Source organism: Miniopterus schreibersii (assembly GCF_964146895.1).
Source record: "Miniopterus schreibersii genome assembly, chromosome: 11".
NCBI lineage: Eukaryota > Metazoa > Chordata > Mammalia > Chiroptera > Miniopteridae > Miniopterus > Miniopterus schreibersii.
Genome location: NC_138111.1, coordinates 25,776,410 through 25,795,707, shown reverse-complemented (window position 1 = coordinate 25,795,707; position 19,298 = coordinate 25,776,410). Strand labels below are relative to the sequence as shown.

Sequence of the window (19,298 nt, the reverse complement as noted above, 5' to 3'; positions counted from 1 at the left end):
TGTAATACTAACTTTTAGTAAACTTTATTGTAAAAGAACAACAACAAAAAAACAACCATTATTTTATAATACTTTTTTTCACCCACAAGAACATGGGTGGCAATCAGTGACTTATTTATAAAAATACTTTAAGACTCTCATAAGACAAATCTTGTCTTCTGAAGATTTAATGGGGAGAGGTTCACCTGAAAAAAATTTTCCCCAGGGAATCCAGTCTCTTGGCTCAACTGATCCTTAAAAAAAATTCACATAGATCAACTTTCTGCCAATCGGGAGAAGATTTGTTTTCTTTGATCTGCTGTCATATGTTCACAAGCTTCTAAAATGTTTGCCAAAATTAAGGTCTGCTGAATGGTTTTTGCCTTCACCCATATTCTTCCATTCATTCCAAATACTATCTCCAGTGGGTAGAGTTTTCCCACTTCCTGTAGGATCTCGCAGTCTGGAGCTAGCAGCCTGGTGAGGAAGAGGAAGGAAAGAAAATGACATTTTCATGGAGTGGTAGGGTGTGACCTCGATTTCCTGTAGGACTCCTTTTCTAGGCAGTTCCCCCTAGTTGTTACAGCCCCACCATCATTCCAAGAACAAGGAGCATGGCAACCTTTGCTGTCCCTTTTCGTCTATGAACCTTTACACTTACCAGTATATCCAGAGGTCACAGCAGTGGGCTAGCCTCTACAAAGAAATCAAACTCCTGCATCACCAGCTTTCCCAAAAATGTATAAAGTTCTTCCCCTACATTGTCAGAGCACCTTAATTCTAGGCTTTAAAATCATAGCTTTTTATTACCTACAGTGCTAAAAGAACACCTTAAATTTACTTTCCTGACCATGTAAGTCAATCCCTGGTATTAAATTCACTACTTGGAGAGAAGTATTAACTCTTTCAAATGACAAGGGTGCTGCTTGGTTGATAACATGCTTCTCTAAAGACCTGAACTAGTTCTTCAAATCTGCAGAATAAGTAGCAGTCATGCAAGATAACTCTGAACTTCAGGATCTAGAAATAATACCCTTTAATAGGGCACAGCTTTGGGTAGGTAAAGGTGTAAACACCTAACAAAGAGAATCTGCCTCTGGGAACTATTAAATCTACCAGGACAGAGAGCAGGAGCCTTCTGTGAATGTCTGCAAAAGCTTGAGGATCACATCAGCCTAGCTGTACTGCTCCATTAGAGAAATGTGGTGATTCTGTACAACTGTAAATTGCATCTGTATTGAAGTGACTTAGGGGGAAAGGCCAGGTTTTGTTTTTGTTTTTTAATACCACCAGAGAATTTGTTTTCATTGATTTTTCGAGAAAGGAAGTGGGGGAGAGAAGCATCAATAGGTTGCCTCACGTATGCATCCCGATTGGGGATTGAACCCCAATCTAGGTATGTGTCCTGACTGGGAATCGAACCTACAACCTTCTGATGTATGGGACAATGCTCTAACCAACTGAACTACTGGGCCAGGGCAGAAAGGCCAGTTTTTACATTTGGGCTGAGTATATCAGCTATAAGGAACAGCACACCTGGGAGGGAAGCTCAGCCTCCATATCAACACAGAAACTATACCACCAAGTACATGTGAATTCAATGTACTCACATTAAGAGGATGGGACTAAGTGCATGAGTTTACAACTATGCTTAAATGGATACTGATTTTTTAATTTTGAGGAAATTCAGATGTTGTTATGAAGAATAAATTATAAAAGACTGGCAAACCAGAAAACATCAGGACTTACTTTCTAATTAAGCCCAAAGTCACTTTAAAAAGCAGACCATCCTGTCCAATCACACCCATTCCGTTGGCTCGTCCACAGCTGTCAATACAAACCATCTCTGGTTCCATATCTTTATTAGCAACCACAAATTGTCCATAAATGAGATCTCCAACCTACAATGATAATTAAAAAACAGTTCATTTTCTATGAGCAAACCATTCTATAGGTGCTACTATTAGTTTTTTCCCATAGGCAGCAATGCCAGCCACCTATAGCTCTGTGGCTAAGGGCTGAATACACTTCAGGATTCTCAGTCACCCTAGAGTTGGGTCTTAAAAGAAGGCAACATTAACACATGTACCCTTCCTCTTCACCCACCAGGAAATCCCTAGATCGGGAGCTTTCTCAAAGCCAGAAAATAAATACCCTCTAGGTTTACACCATAAAATACGGTAGCCATTGACCCACATGTAGTTATTTAAACTCACTTTTAAATTAATTAGAATTTGATACTTAAAATTCAGTCCCTCAGTTGCATTGGCCACATTTCAAGTGTTCCACAGGCATGTATGGCTAGGGGCTATCATACTAATCACTGTGGATGTAAAACATTAGCATTATCACAGAAAGTTCCATTCGGTAGCACTGCTCTAGGGAATTACAAAAGATAGATGGATAGAAGAAACTCCTGGCATGCATGTTATTCAAAGCAAAATTGAAGAATGGTAATTCATTGACACTTCTTCATGCAAGATTTACTTTAAAACTTCACAGAGTTCAAAATGATGAAACTACAGAAATTCAGAGTGAACTCAAGTACTCATAGGAACTAGAAAGAAACAAAACATTCTCTGCCTTTAAGAAGCATTTGGTCTTGGAGAGGAGTGGGGATGTACATATAAACAACAAACTTCATTCAAGGGCAAATCTAGTTAAGTGCTAGCAGTTATAAGAAAAAGTGAAGATCAGGGATGGTTTTGCAGAAGTGGTGGTATTTGGCCTGGGTCTTAAAAGATGATTGTGTGTTCCACAGGCTGAAAAGGGGATAGAGCAATCCAGACTGAGGAACAGCATGGGCATACAGGACAGGACATTACGACTTCAGAAGTGCTGTTAAACAGTTCGGTGTAGTTCAAGCATAGCTGTGTGGAGATAGAATTAAGAATGAGAGAAGACTTTTAGAGTATAATGCCAAGGACACCTGTAGGCTTTTAAGAAAGGGGAGTGTATGAGGCTGTCAGTTCTCATAAACCTGGATGGAGGGGCAAAACTGTACAGGCAGGGATGTTAATGAGGAGGTAATCGACCACCTCCAGTCAAGGGTACCTCTCGTCTGAACTTGCAAAATGGAGATGCAGGGTAGAATTAAAGATAGAATCAAATAGGATCAATAAAATTAAGCAACAAAAGACACATGAAAAGTGAGTGATAAGGGGCAAAGAAACCACCAAATTTCTGGCTTGGGTGGACAGGAAAAGCGTGGCTATGCTACCTGAAAAGCCCAAATAATAAACTTGAGGAAACAGGACTACTCCTCTGTCAGTTCCAAAAAGGGATTGTTGGGAAACAGTGATGTGACTGAAGTTGTGAGGTGCCAGTTCCAGGACCTACAATCAGGATAGATGGATGGCTGATATGGCAATTTTGCAGCCCGTATCCCTCCTTCCTCCCTAAGCCTATGGCTCACTTCCTTGTCCAGTGGATATGGACATAACAGATAACAATGGAGAGAAGAGACATAACCTTTCAACTCAGTACAGATGAAACAACCCCCAATATAGCAAATGTAACGTAAGTATGTGACTCTGGTCCCGGAGCTGAAGCAACAAAAGGAACTCTTGCAGCCTGGAATGATCACACAGATGCTTGGAGATCATTCTATAGAACTGGGAAAACAGTCATGCTTTGGAGACAATCCAGGGAGCCTTCGGAATATTTAGAGGATTTTCTTCTTTTGAAACCAACGTTTCCCATCATTACCTGCACATTTGGTCTGTTTCTTTTAGTTGCACCTTCAAATGCCAAGTAAGACAAAGAAGCTGGCTCACTCCCTCCAACATCGACTTTGAATATATCTCCAGATTTAGCTGTCACTATGCCAATCACATGGTCTCCTTTCACTGGGACATACTACAAAAGAAATGAGAATGAGAGAACCACCATAAATGACAATCATTTCCAAGGTATCTTGGAAGATATCTTCAGCAAGTCCTTAGTGGTTGCTTTGTCTGTCATTGGAGACATTTAGGAAATATTTTGAAATCTAAGTAACACAAATCTTACAACACACTTGGTCATATGCCCCTTTCAGTAAAAGAAAAACAATCACATCATATAACTCTCAGGTTTACAGCTTCTAGCAAACAGTCTGTTCATTTGAGCTGGTATCCTATATACCTCTTCAGCATCCTTATCAGGAAGCCCCTACCTTCTGCTCCCACATAAGTCCAGGGGCACAGGGGGTCCTCACAACCAAGGAAGGCCATTTCAGTGTTAAGACAATTTTTCCTATATGAAAGCTCTTACTTATTCCAAGAGAAATTTAACTCCCTGGGACATCCATTCACTGAGCCTGGTTCTGCCCTTTGGGACCCCTAAAGATAAGCCTGGTTATCCATGACCTTTGGGATTTTGAACACAACTGCCGTGTCTCACTGTCCTTATCTCTTATATGCCAAGATTTCCACACTCCCTTCTGGTTGCCCTTCTCGGGCCACGTTCCAGTTTGTGACAGTCCCTCTAACGGAGATGCAGACGTGCGCACAGACATGGTGGCTCTAAGGCTAGCATTAACGGAGGAGGGCTCCGGGGCCCCCTCCCTGCATCTTCACAGGGCCCTGCCACCCCTCCGGGGTCCCAACTCACCCGTTTCTGCTGCGAGTCCACCCAGTAAACGCCGCCACTACCGCCGCCGCCGGGCTCCTTGTGACGGAGGCGGCCGCACTTGGTGACCAGCAGGCGGTCGCCGCAACGCCGCAAGCCCGGGCCGCACACAACACGCACCCGGGAACGCGCCCCGGCATTTAAGCGCAGCGGTCGCTCTCCGGCACCTCCCAGGCCTTCAGCATCCTCCTGCTCCGGCAGCAGCAGCTCCTCACCCGGGAGCACCACCTGATCCAGCACAGTGCGCGCAGCCCGCGCTCGGCCAACCGCCAGCGACTCGGCCGCGACAGCCGCCGCCTGAGCCATGCCCTGCGCACCACACACAGTTTCCGGCTCCTACTTCCGGTACGGCGTCCAGTCGCCAGAAAGTTTTCGGCAGTAGCTCTCTGTTGGACCTGAGCCTAACTCGGTGAAGCCTGATCCCTCTGTGGGACGGCGGGTCCCCTCACCCCCCAAGGTGGACGAGATTGTGTCTCTAGCCGGCTGCCTACCCTGCAGTCTGTCCGCGGTCGGTAGGAGCAGCACTCAGCTAGAGTCCATCGCGGAGCCTCTACTTCCGGTGTTTCGGGTCGCACCTTGGGATGCGAGACGCTCGCACAAATGGTTCCGTGGGAACAATGGGAACTGAGCAAAAGGGCTTCGGGAGTAGACCCTAGTTTCCGAGTCCGCCCTCGGAAGGAAAAGTATTTTCCTTTTCCAAAAGAAAACCTTTTTCGTTGTTGCTGGAGAAGATAACATTCCACACTGTGGAAAACAGAGAAGGTAAAAAGAAAATAAAACGCATTTGTCTTGCACCCATTTGTCTCCCTTGCTAGGCTGTCAGCCAGTTCTCATTATTTGTAACCTAGGGTCTGGCACAAAATAGGTAATACCTGATAAATGGTTGTTAACATTTTAGTGTGTATTTCTCCCTAGACTTTTAAAAAATATGTCTTTATTGATTTCAGAGGGAGGGAGAGATAGAAACATCAATGATGAGCGTCATTGATAGGGCTGCCTCCTGCACGCCCCCTACTGGAGATGAGCCCGCAACCCTGGCATGTGCCCTGATTCAGAATTGAACCGCGAGCTCCTGGGTCATAGATCAATGCTCAACCGTTGAGCTACGCTGGCAGGTCTCTCCCTATACTTTTTTCTACAAATATACACATATCATGTGCACATTTATACATAATTGAGCTCCTCCTACATGGCTTGGGAAAGTCAGTAACTGCTGTTAAGTCCTCATTGCTACTTTCTCTGGGGCACATTTTATTTTTCCATCTTTTTATTTTTATTTTTTATCCTCACCTGAGGATATGTTTTGTATTGATTTTTAGGGGGGGAGAGAGAGAGAGAGAGAACCATGTGAGGGAGAAACATCCATCAGGTGCCTCCTGTATGCACCCTGACAAGGAATCAAACACACAACCTTTTGGTGTACTGGACTATGTTCCGAACACTAAACCACACCGCCAGGGCTCTGCTCATCTTTTTGAGGCATCTGCTTCCAATGTGAATTTTTAGATTTTTAGGATGTTTAAGAAAGACTATCTCTAATTGCCCTCCAAATCTGGCAACATACTTTCAAGCCAACTGAATAAGAGGCCAACTGAGTTGTTAACTTTTGTTGTTTTTTGGTCAGATTGTAAGAACTGATCTTGGTCAGTTACATAAAAATACCAAGTGTTACAGCTTGTGTAACAGCCTGATCAGAGTGTCAGCCCTGAAATTACAGATGATGAAGTGCTTACCTCTGTGTGGGAGGAGGTAGGGGTAAGGATAGGTGTCCCAAAAGAGGTACTATTTGAATGAACATTTAATACTTTTAGCTCACTAGTTTCTAAAAATTACAAATTAACTACATGCTGATTTATATACATAAACTAAGAGCAAAAGAATCCATGGAAGGAATATTAATATCTTTATTCAAGTAAAGAATTTAAACATAAATGCTCACATTAGTGAATGTATCATGGTCAAAGTTTTGTAGACCTTAAAGTTTTAGCCATTGGCCATAACTTGGGGGTCAAGCAGAGGGCCTCTATTAAATATTTGTTGAAGCCAGAAGTTGTGGGTCTTAAGGGACAGAAGACAGACCTCTACCCCTTCCGCTCTATGGGAACAACATGGGGAATATCTCCAGAGAAATGGCTGCCTTGATCTTCTCTGAACTCAAGAGGCTTGCTTCTTACCCTTTTTTTCAATCAACTCATAGACAGGAGAGCTAAATAACTACTAACTTTATGGTGGGAGCATCTGCTGAATGTTCAGCCCTCTCTGAACTTCATTCCTGTCCTTCAGAAATCCTTCAGATCTATTCTCACAGAACAGATCTTTCTACAAAGATCCACCCTATTTTCCCCTCAGTCACCAAATGTGAGCTTTCTAGGACACAGCTCTTGATCAAGGCCCAGAAGAGTTGTCAGTTCCTATATGTACCCCTCCTTGTACCTCAAGCTTTCCTTTACTGAAGACTCTCCTCTTCACCAGAAACACCCAGTTCCTGTTAACCCCGTTCTGCAGAGTCCCATGTATTTATCAACAGCAGTGGTGCATCTGTCATTCCCTGCCTGGCAGATATAAACAGGGTTGACCCTGGGTTCTGCTGCTTGTAAGGTAGATTTGATTCAGGTCTCTAGCTCCCCTCTAACGTCTGGCTGGATATACATGCTCCTCCCTGCAGAAAGGAAGGCTCTGGCCTTGATAAAGTCTTGGCCTACTGTGCAGTAGCTGGGAAGTGGGTAGATACATTCAGGGCACCGATATGCCTCGTTTTCTTGTACAGGCCAGGGCTTTTTAGTGCAAAAGTTCCCGGAGTCCTTAGCCTCCCAGGTTGAGTAGGCAGTATATTATGTCACTTACTATGTGCGATTTACACATACATGGTAATTTCTTCCCCTCGCTAATCTCAGTGCTAAGCGGGGAATGACCATACCCAGCCTCTTTACTAGTCAGGCCCACTCATCCCCAGGCGCACGGTCATGGTCACTGACAATTGTAGGCTCGTCGCACAGGGAGCCCAGATGCTAATTGCCCCGGCCAGCCCCGGCCCTGGGCATCCGCGGCAGAACTCACACACACCTAGTCGCTCACGAACGAGTGCGGCCGGCCGGTGTTCCCGCTTTCGCGGTCCCCAGCGAATGATGGCCGAGGGGCGGCGCGGTTTCCCAGCCGGCGGGTTTAGGCCTCCGCGCGCCGGAAGTGGCGGCGGGAGCGGGAGCGCTGAGTTGTAGAGCGGCGGGGCAGCGGCCCGGAGGCGGGGGCGGGGGCGTTGGTCATGTTTCCCCTGGGGCCAGGTAGCCCCGGAGGGGACCGGATGGCCGGAGCTGGGACTGAGGAGCCGGCACCCCACGGGGAGCAGGCGGCAGCCGTCGGGCCGCTCCCTTCCCCGCTCGAGCTGCCACAGCCCGGGGCTGACGCAGCCCCTCCCCCGTCGCCCTCCCGGAGCCCTCGACGCCCTGGCAGCCCCTCGCTGTGCCGGGCCGCGCGCACCTGGGAGCTCGTTCAGCCCGGAGCTCTGGAGTCCTCTGCTGCTTCCGCCCAAGGAGAGCCGTCACAGCCCTCCCCGCCGCGCCGGCGACCCGGGCCGGACTGCCCCGCCGGGAGCCGGGGTCGGCATGGCCTCAGCGCCAGCCCGGGCGGCCCTGGTGCCCGGCTGTTTGGGTGGCTGAGAGAGCGCAGCCTGGGCCGCGGGCTGTTCGTGGACCCGGCGCGGGACAATTTCCGCACCATGACCAACCTCTATGGTTCCATCCATCCCGCGGACTCGGTGTACCTCAGCACTCGCACCCACGGGGCCGTCTTCAACCTCGAGTACTCGCCCGACGGGTAAGCGCGGCCCTTCGGAGGGCGGGTGCCCGCCTCCGCCTGGCTTGGCTGCCCAGGGTTCGCTCGCTGGGCCCGGGCCGGGGTGTGCGAGTCCGTTTGGGGCCGCTGGCCTTCATGCCTTGGGCACTTACCGCCGGAGGCCCCCTCCCGCCCTTTGAGGTAGGCCGCCCCGGACTCCTTTGCTCACCGTCGGGACGCCCAGGCTCAGTGTACAGGTGCCTAAAGCCACCCCGGCAGGTCTGTCAGAGCCAGTCCAGAGCTAGGGTCCTCTCGCACACAGTAGATGCTCAGTAAGTACACTGGATAAATGCCGCCCTAGGCTTGCATTTTTCTCACCTAAGCTGTGTCAAGTGTAGGAAGCTTGCAGATGCCCTGTTCCCTGTGGCTGACTTGCGCTGAGTGGGCAAGTGTGCAATTCCTTTGCTCCAGTAAGGTGCTAAGACACTGCCAGAGAGGTGTCCTGTGATGTAGGGCATTTGTGAAGTTCCCAGGCTAGACTACATGCTTCTGTTAAGGGGGTCCAGCCTTTTTCTGGCTGATTAAATATTTCATGTTTGGCCGTGATTTACTTTGGGCCAATTTTCAAAATATATCTTTTTAAAACCTTGTTTTGCTAGTTCAGAAACAAGTTTAACAGCAGTCAGTGGAAAATATTTACTCACAGTTCGACCATGAGACGACAGTTAATTTAACTCTTATGCAATCAAGGCTTCTTGATTCCTGGCCATTTGCTTAGTTACTCATCCATTCCCTCATTCAGCAGATAATTGTTGACCACTTGTATGTTCCAGGTGCAGAGGTTGCAGTGATATGCAAAACCAGCTAATGGCACCACTTTCATTGAGCTTGGGACCAACTGGTTCAACCAAATTATTAACAGCCGTACTAAATGATTCATAATGTATATTTACAAATTGAGAATAGGGTGTTTGAAGTTTACTGAGGAAGTGACACTTAACAAAGATCAGAGAAATGAGTAAAAGATGAGTTAGTCAAGATAGGGTTGGGGAGGGGATAGAAGTATTTCAGATGGAGGAACTGGTATGTCAAAGGCCCTGTGGCTAGAGGGGCAGCATGTCATGTCAGAGAAGCTGAAAGATGATTGGTTAACAAAGCAAAAAATTTTGCTAAAGAAAAATGTAAAATATTCTAAGGAAGGAGCAAAGCAACAGAATCTGGAGTCACAGTGAGCAGGTACACCCTATTCCATTTCATTGATGCAAATGCTTCTTCCTAATTACATTTGGTGCTGGGATCTCCTTATAGCAGTTGGGTGGAACTTGTAGCAATGAATGTGCACCTGAATACAGGGAAAATTGGTGAGAGGAGAAACTATTTTGCTGAAGTTTATTCATGGAACTGCTTCTCTCCTCTCCTTCCCTATTCTTAAGGCTCCTTCCAAAATACCATGAGTTTGTTTGTTCCTCATAAACATTTAGTTTGTCTCTTCTCTGTATCCCAGCTCCTCTCCTCCCTACCTCCTACCTATTCTGGCAGGCCTTCAGAAGTGGCCACTTCTTTTTGGAGGTGGGATTGTAGGTAGGAAGTGAGAGGGATAGAATGAGTTACAAAGAAGAAATTCCATTGCCAGTGAGATTAGAATGAGGAATATATTACTAATAGTTCTTGTTTGAATCAGGACTACATTTTCCTGTAGATACATTTATATAAAAGGTGGTTAGGTACTCTGATACTTAAAATAATTCAATAATCTTTAATTACCCAGTTAATATATACTTAATGTAGAAAACCTAGGCAATAAATGAACAAAAAGAAGCTAAACAAAACCTATGATTCTAGAGATTAATTGGATATCCAAGGAAATTTTTTCTTTGTGTATGTTTATTATAATATAAACATGGAATCATACTGTTTTGTAGCCTGCTTTTTTTCATGCAATATATAGTGAATTACCTATGTTAATCTATTTCTAAAACATATAAAATTTTTCATTAAATAAAACCTCTATAAGCCAAATATTTTAGATTTATGTCCTTATGATAAATCCCTGCAATGAATTAAAGTTATGAAGATTTTGGATACCTATTATTAAATTGTTCTCTGTGAAGACTATACCAGTTCCCAGTTCTGTTAGACACATATGAAAGTGCGCGTCTCCTCATACCCTTGCCAACATTACATATGGCCTTTCTTTTTCATCTGTGTCAAGTTAATAGGTGAAAATAGTTCAGTGTTTTAATTTTTTAGTATCTTACTACATCTACCACTATACCCCAGATTTTTATAAGACTTAAAGTAATTTTTAGAAAAAATGACATATCTGTGTTAAATGAGATAATTTCTTATATCCTTCAGTTATATATGAGTTAAATCAGCTTACAAACTGCTGTCACTTACAAGGACTTCTCAGTCCAGAGAAGGAGAGGTGACACTGAAGGTAAGAATTAAAATTATATATTTAATAGAGACTAAATTAGAATTTGACACTAAAAGAATAAATGAAAGGTATATGGATTAGAAGATAATTTCTAAAGAAGTTAAAAAATTTCAAGAAATAGCAATATTGTCAAAATAAGTATGTTACCTCCTGAGATGACATTTTGGAAAAAGGAAATTTGATATAATAATATCAAATGTGTGACTTTCTCAAACAATTCCTCTGTGAGAATACATTAGGCACTGTTGAAGAGAGAATTTATGTATTGGAAAATAGAAATGAAGAAATTACCCAGAATGCAGATGAGAGAGACAGAGATTGAAAATACAAAGAAGGTTTAGTGACATGGTAAATAGAGAGAAAAAGCATACCGTATATTTTGTCAGTTCCTGAAAAAAAATGAGTAGAATAATGGGGCAAAAACCTATTTGAAGAGATGATAACAACTTTCCAGAATTGGAAAAGAGCACTAAGCCATGATTTAAGAAGCCTAACACTCTCAAGTAGGAATCCTCTCTAGACATATAGTGAAACTGCATAACAACAAATACAAAATCTTAAAAGCTAGAGAAAAAGACCTTCAAAGAAGTAGCTATGAAGACAATTAGTCATCAATAGTAGTGTAAATCAAAGGACAATGGTGATTATTTTCAGTATGCTGGAAAAACCCTGCCAATTTAGATGTCTATATCCAACAAAGAGAGGTTCTTTGTTCTTAAGAACAAAGATGTAATAAACACTTATTTACACAAGCAAAGCTTCCTGAGTTTGCCACTACACCTTCAATAATGGAATTCTGAGTTCAGACAGAAAATGTTTTCAGTTGGAAGGTCTGAGATGGTAGAAGTAATGAAGAACAAAGAATGGAAAATATGTATGTAAAACTAATTTTGTCTTTGGGATTAACAAAGATGGAACTAAAATAGAAGACAGCAATAGCATGTAAGTTATGAAGGGATGTTCTAAATTTCTTATTTTTTTTAGGGAGAATTATGATATATTAACTTTAGGCTTTAATGTGTTTAGTATGCATATTAATATTTGCAGGGTAGCCACCAAAAAAGAAGAAAGAATATTTCTAGACTAGTAACGGAAAAATATGGAATACAAAAATTTCAAAAGAAGATAAGAAAGGGAAAGAAAAAATAGAAAAGGTATAATAAAAAGCACAAAGAATGGCTAAAAATAAATCCACATATTACTAATTATAATAAATACAGAAGTACTAAATGTTCAGAAGGATAGAGAAATATTCAAACACGTTTTAAACAAAAGAAAGCTGGTGAGCTATATTAATGTCATACAAAAGAGGCTTTAATGGAGGAAAAAATTACTAGAAATGTAAGGTCACTTCATAATAAAAAAAAAGCTTAGTGTGGGGCTGCCTGCCTGGAAGATAAAACAGTTCTGAACTTGAATGATTCTTTTAGATTTAAAATATATACATAAAAAATTGTTAACTTCAAGGAGAAAACAAGTTTATCATGGGGATGATTTTCACACACATCATAGTATACTTTAACCAGACAAATACAAACATAAAAGGGATACACAAGATACAACACTACTTAAAGTCTTGCTCTAAAAGGCATATGTAGAATGCTGTATTCAGGCCTGATAATTCAGCTAGTACACATTGGTTCAGCTGTACCAGTTGTTAAAATATTGATATATGTCCATAGTAGTTGAATAGTTACTGTCCCAAGCCCACTGAGTGCCCTCCTAATGCTTCAGCACCTTCCATGAGACCTCCCAGAATAACCCTTTATATAGTAACTAAAGAGTTCAGAACTGGCACAGCATGCTGCCAACAGACATCTCACTAGAGAGCTAGTTATGTCATCCATTTTAATTGCTCTTCACCCATGCCAGGTACTCTCCCCCACACACAAAACAAATCCAGTGACCATTTGGCTTCTCCTAGTGTGGGGCTGCCTGCTTTTATCAAGCACTCTTCCACTTTCACATGGTCATCTGTGAGAACTGCAGCCTCTGGGGAGATGCACAGAAATGAACAGAGCGGTCAGATGAGAGTAATAGTATTAGTGCATGCACCATCCAAACATATTAACTCTTGGCATAATGTGTACTTCCATGGCAGGATAGAATCTATAGCATAGGAATGAGGCCTAAGGGGATGGTTTATGGATCAAAGACTCCTGGAATGCAGATCCCTAATTTTATCATTCCTATTGAATTTCACCAGTATCTAGTGGGGTAAGTTTGCCAAAACCCACTGAATGCCAGCCCACCATGGGCATTAATAATGCTCATTTTATTAATGAAAATGATGGCCAACAAAAATCTCTGTGCCAGACACATTTAGTTGAGGGAACTGAAAAGCAAAAAGATCATATACAAAGAGTTTGTACCCTGGCTTATGCTCATAACTGCCATATTACATTGCCTCTCATCTGGGCTGAGGGATTAGGTTTGATATAATTAAATATATATCAATAAGTTACTTTTGTAACTTAGTTATTAAATAATTGAATACACATTGAATACACAAAATTAACAGCAAGCATTATAAAGACTAAAATATTTTAATATACTTGCTGTTACTTCAGCAAAAGTTAAAAAGAGGATTCAGCCCTATGAACAATTCTGTTGATGTTAATAGTGATTTATTTATTTATCAAGACTATAAGTTATGTAATGATTACCTATTTAATGTGGAAATTCTTGGAGGGGCTTTATGCAATTTTTTTATGTTCGTGGTTCAGACAAGAGTATCTGGATCAAATAAGATTGTATACAATTTCCAAAAATTAGTAAGTGATTGGAAGTTACTAGAATGATTTGATGAACAATTTGAGTTACAACTAATATCATTTGACAAGCATTTTAATAATCTATAGGTTTATTAAGAAAATGTTTTAAACTTTATTCATATGTTAATTTATATTACTAATAAATGTTTAACATTTTTTAATATCACACTTGACTATATGCAGTAGCTACCGCATGCTTTTTTTTTTTAAACACACAAGGAAAATTTACAGAATTTTCACTTCCAAGGCCACATATTTCAAAAGATTATCATAGAGCACAGTTTCTTAGTACACTGTGATTACTATAAATGAATAATAATAAGATAACTAAAAAAACCTTCTGTGGCCCTGGATGGTGTGGCTCAGTGGTTAGAGCGTTGGCCCTGGGACTGAAGGGTCATGGGTTGATGATCCCTGGTCAAGGGCAGGTACCTGGGTTGGAGATTTGATCTCTGGCCCTGGTTAGGGCCCGTGCAGGAGGCAACCAATTGATGTGTCTCTCTCACATCAGTGTTTCTCTCTGTTTGTCCCCGCTTCCTCACCCCTTTCTTCCACTCTCTCTGAAAATCAATGGAAAGGATATCCTCAGGTGAGGATTAACAAAGAACACAAACAAAATAACTCATGTGTTTTCAAGTTAAGAAACATTTATAAATAACTCATGGGCCAAAGAAGAAATAACAATGGAAATTAGAAATATTTAGAACTAAATGGTAATGGAAGTACCACATGTCTCTAAACTTGTGGGGATATTTAGAAGTAAAACAGTACTTACAGGGAAATTATCGTCTTTAATAAATTGTAAAGGAAGACAGGGAAAATTAATGAGCTAAATATCCACATCAAGAAAAAGAGGTTATCTACAAATAATAGCAAAGTAAATCTGAAGAAAGAAGGAAGGATATTCAATAACAAAAAGTAGAATTAGTGAAATTTTACTTTTTTTTTTTTTTGAGAGAGAGAAATGTCGATTTGTTGTTCCTCTTATTTATGCATTCATTGGTTGATTCTTGTATGTGCCCTGACCGTGGATTGAACCTGAAACCTTGGTGTATTGGATGGTGCTCTAACCAATTGAGCTACCTAGCCAGGGCAAATTAGTGAAATTTTAAAATTCAATAGCAATACCCAACTGAGAGAAAAATTTGTCTTTGGAAAGATAAATATCTGGAAACAGCCTAAGTGCCCATCAGTAGGTGAGTGGATAAAAAGGCCGTGGTACATTTACACCACGGAATACTACGCAGCCATAAAAAAGAGGGGTCTCTTACCCTTTGGGACAGCATGGATAGACTTAGAGAGTATTATGCTAAGTGAAATAAGCCAGTCAGAGAAAGACAAGTATCACATGATCTCACTTATATGTGGAATCCAATGAACAAAATAAACTGATGAACAAAATAGATACAGAGACATAGAACCATAGAGCAGTCTGACAAATTTCAGAGGGAAGATGCGGGTGGGGAGTAGGTGGGGAGAGACTAATCAAAGAACTTATATGCATATATGCATAACCTATGGACATACAATAGTGAGGAGAAGGCCGGAGAGGGGGGTTGACGGGTGGAGGGGATTAATGGAGGGGAAAAAAAGAGGATATCTGTAATACTTTTCAACAATAAAGATTAAAAATAAATAAAAATTAGAAATAACACCCTTTCTCAAGGATGAAAATAAAACTGTGAAATACAGAAAAAAAATTAAACAGCAATTATACATTAAAAAAAAAATGTAAAAGAAAAGATAAATAAAATTGAAAAACACTCATTGATCAAGAGAATGCCCAAATAAACAGTATTAAAAATGAAAAAGGGGGCATAACTTCAGATGCAAAAGGTAGAGATTACAGCTTTCTAGAAGTAGCAAAGTAGATGGTTTGGACCAACCCTCTGAGAATAATTTTTAAAAGTAGAGAAAATATAAAGTATTTAATGTAAGATATAAAAACCTTATTTGGAAGGCTTTAGAGAATTGAGACAATGAAGAAGTTGCAGGGCAAAGATCTGCAAAAAGAGGAAAGCCAGAGATGTGAGCTCACCATTTTAGCCAAATGAATCAATATGGTAGAGATGAAAAGTTGATTTGACACTAGAAAATAAATTAATGTAAATCACTACATTAACATCTTAAAGGAAAAATATAAGATAATTTCAATTAATGTTAGAAAGTGTTTCATACAATTTAACATATTAATGAAAGAAGAAGCTTAGCAAATTTGTTGTGGAAAACTTCCTTAATCCAAATAATAGGAATTTAGTAGCAACAACTACAAAAAAAAACCTCTACAGCAAACATTGTACTTAATGATGAAACAAGGAATATATTCTTGAAGATCAGGAATAAGACAAGAGTGCCTGCTGTATTAACATTTCTATTTAACATCGTACTGAAAGTCCTAGCCAGTGCTGCAAGGAAAAAAAGTGTTAAAAAATAAAAGCAATTTTTTGTAGATGATATGATTATTGACAAGGAAAAACTAAAATACCTACAGATAAAGTATTAAAATATCAATATTGATACATATTTTAATAATCAGATACATTTCTGTGCACCAGCAACAAACAAAGCACAATTTTAAAAAGAACATTTAAAAAAGCATTAAAAAGTCAAGTACCCAGGAATAAGTCTAATAAAAGATAGGCATGGTCTATATGGAGAATTTCCTTGGTAAATGGAGATAAACCATATTCATGGATTGGAAGACTCCATATTGTAAAAATGTCAATTTTATGCAAACTTTTTTATAGTTATAACAGCCCCTACTAAAACCATCTGGATTTGTGTGTGTATATGCATAACTTGATAAAATGATGCTCAGAGTCCAAGAATTGCTAAGATACTCTTGCTAAGAAAATCTTGAATATGTGGCCTCCCGGGCGTGGCTCAGCGGTTGAGTGTCCACCTAGGATCCAGGTGATCAGGGTTCGATTCCCGGTCAGGGTACATGCCCAGGTTGCGGGCTGCAGCCGATCAATGACTCTCTCATCATTGATGTTTCTATCTCTCTCTCTCCCTCCCCCTTCCTCTCTCTGAAATCAATAAAGATATATTTTAATAAAGAAAATCTTGAATATGTGGAAAAGTATGCATATTACTAATGGAGTGATACAAAATTGTATGATATAAATTTTACCAAAATTTTAAAGTCAGTATATCCCAATAAAAATGCCAATAATATGTCTTAGTAGGACCTGACATGCTACATCTAAAATTGACTTGGAAGAGAAAGCATAATATCAGCCCTCTGAAAAATGTTTATTAAGCAATGAGGATATCTTTCCTTGCCACATATCAAATATACTTTTAGAAATTAAAATAGCATGATGGTGTTGGCATAAAATAGAACGTAGAGTACAAAAATAAAACATATATGATAAAGATGGCATTTCAAACCAATGAGAAAAGTGTAGGCTTTGATATTTGAGACAAATGATACACATTTTAAAAAGTTACAAGTCACGTCATGTACAAAAATAGATTGTAATTTGATTAAAACAAAACAATGATTATCTGTTTTATAGATCTCTTATTTACAGTATTTAAGGTTAAGATTCTCAGAGTCTGATTCATTTACTTTTTTAAAATATATGTTTATCTTTATTGATTTCAGAGAGAGGAAGGGAGAGGGAGAAAGAGAGAGAGAGAAATATCAATGATGAGAGAGTCATTGCTTGGCTGCCCCCTGCACACCCCTAGGCATGTGCCCAACCAGGAATTGAAACTCGATCTCCTGGATCATAGGTTGATGCTCAACCACTGAGCCAAACTAGCTGGGCTGGTTCATTTACTTTTATGCACAAAAGGAGAAAAGTTCATTCCATGACTTTTCTGACTAACAAAAAGAAATGGCTATTATACATCGTCTAAAATTATAGATATTAATTTGAATTTTTTTCTTTTATTTTTGTTAATCTTTACCCAAGTGTATTTTTTTCCATTGATTTTTAGAGAGGGTGGAAAGTAGGGAGGGGGGCAGAGAGAGAGAGAAACATTGAGGGAGGGAGAGGGGTAGAGGAGAGAGAAAAACTTTGACGTGAAAGAGACACGTTGATTGGTTGCCTCCTACTTGCACCCTGACTGGGGCTGGAGATTGAACCTGCAATCCAGGTATGTGCCCTTGGCTGGGAATCAAACCCGAGACCCTTTGGTGCTCCAGCCGACACTCTATCCACTGAGCTGCACCGACCAGGGCAATTTGAATTACTTTTTTTAATCCTCACCTGAGGATATTTTTTCCATTGTTTTTCAGAGAGAGTGGAAGGGAGAGAGAGAAACATCGATGTGAGAGAGACACATCAGTTGTTGCCTCCTGCATGGTCCCCAACCAGGGCTGAGGATCAAGCCTGCAACTGAGGTATATGTCCTTGGCTGGAATCAAACCCAGGACCCTTCAGTCCAAGGGCCAAAGATGCCCTAACCTCTGAGCCAAACCGGCTAGGGTTGAAATATTTTTTACTCATGATGATCAAGTAGCACAAAAGTCCTTTAGATATATTAAATTTTTGAAGTCTACTTATCTCAAAAAAGTGTTTATGCAGACACCCTTTGAAGGACAATTTTATGATTGCTAAATAAGGAAGAGGTTTCAATTTAGTATATATTTTCCTTCTCCAACTTTATTTTAAAAGTTTTTTCTGAATACAAAAGTTTGACTATTTGAATTTCTGTCTTATACACTTTCAGCTTAAAATTCCATTTGTTATTGGAACTATAAATTGGGAAGACCTGCAGTTTCAGAGACTCAGGATTTCATTTGCTAGATCTGAATCTGAAAGAGCAGTGCCCACAGAAAACTAGACTTAATCAAAATCAAAGACAGTAGATTTTCAGAAATCAAAATGGGGCTTGTCAAAGGTTTATAAAAATATAACTTTGTAATAGGGAAGGGTTGAAACTAGAGATAATACTAAAGAACCATAAGGGAAAGATTGTTTGACTATTTCTAACTGGTAGAATATATACTAGATCTTTTTCAATGCATTTTAATAGATACTGATAAAGAAATACATAATTTTGTTGTATAAGATGTCTTCTGCCCAGCCAGGCATGGCTTAGCGGTTGAGCATCGACCTAGGATCCGGGTGATCGGGGTTCAATTCCTGGTCAGAGCACATGCCCGGGTTGCAGGCTTGATCCCCAATTGGGGACGTGCAGGAGGCAGCCGATCGATGACTCGCTCATCATTGATGTTTCTATCTCTCTCTCTCCCTCTCCCTGAAATCAATAAAGATATATTTTTTTAAAAAAACATTAAAAAAAAAAAAGATGTCTTCTCTAAGTTGCCTCATTTATGCATGTTTTTCTGTAACCAGCTTTTCTCATTTGAAAATATGTTTTGGAGTTCTTTCATATATCCATATCAAGCTATCCCTTTCTTTTCTAAATCAATCATTCCTTTCATATACATTCAGGTTTCTTTCAATTTCTCCTTACAATGAAGCATATATTCTTTGTATTTATGAATGATTATGTCCCTTGATTAAATACCTGGAAAAAATTTGCTGAGTCAAAAGGTATGCACATTTAAAATTTTGATAGATACTGGTACTCTCAAGACATAAACGAAACCAGTTTGTACTCTACCATAATGTATGAGAGTACCATTTCCTACTAGTGTCAATAGTGGGTAGTGTCAGTATTTTTAATATTTGGTACTAACATGGGCAAAAAGAAGTTATTCGCTTATAGTTTGTGTAAGTATAAATATTTGAGTACCAATAACCAGA

The 19,298-nt window shown here is 40.5% G+C and overlaps 2 protein-coding genes across 2 annotated transcripts in view; one reads left to right on the top strand and one right to left on the bottom strand.

Moving 5' to 3' along the window:
- EXOSC3 (exosome component 3) lies at positions 1 to 5,200 on the bottom strand. Its single transcript, XM_081152388.1, has 4 exons — positions 4,573 to 5,200; positions 3,688 to 3,837; positions 1,729 to 1,880; positions 1 to 456 (listed from the first exon to the last, which is right to left on the bottom strand). The coding sequence occupies exons 1-4, from the start codon at positions 4,894 to 4,896 to the stop codon at positions 255 to 257; spliced, it is 828 nt and encodes a 275-aa protein (XP_081008514.1). The 5' UTR covers positions 4,897 to 5,200; the 3' UTR covers positions 1 to 254.
- A 2,562-nt stretch (positions 5,201 to 7,762) lies between these two features.
- Positions 7,763 to 19,298, top strand: part of DCAF10 (DDB1 and CUL4 associated factor 10) — a 39,397-nt gene continuing 27,861 nt past the window's right edge. The window contains exon 1 of the mRNA XM_081150731.1: positions 7,763 to 8,400. Coding sequence (XP_081006857.1) covers positions 7,850 to 8,400 — 551 coding nt within the window. The 5' untranslated portion in view covers positions 7,763 to 7,849. The remainder of the gene's footprint in view (positions 8,401 to 19,298) is intronic.

What these genes read in the sequence shown, in the direction of transcription:
- EXOSC3 (XM_081152388.1), bottom strand. Translation starts at nt 4,896, where the DNA reads ATGGCTCAGGCGGCGGCTGTCGCGGCCGAGTCGCTGGCGGTTGGCCGA. An exon ending in TGGACTCGCAGCAGAAACGG is followed by an intron (nt 3,838 to 4,572) that starts GTGAGTTGGGAC and finishes TTTCTTTTGTAG; the next exon opens with TATGTCCCAGTGAAAGGAGA. An exon ending in GAAACAGACCAAATGTGCAG is followed by an intron (nt 1,881 to 3,687) that starts GTAATGATGGGA and finishes TTATCATTGTAG; the next exon opens with GTTGGAGATCTCATTTATGG.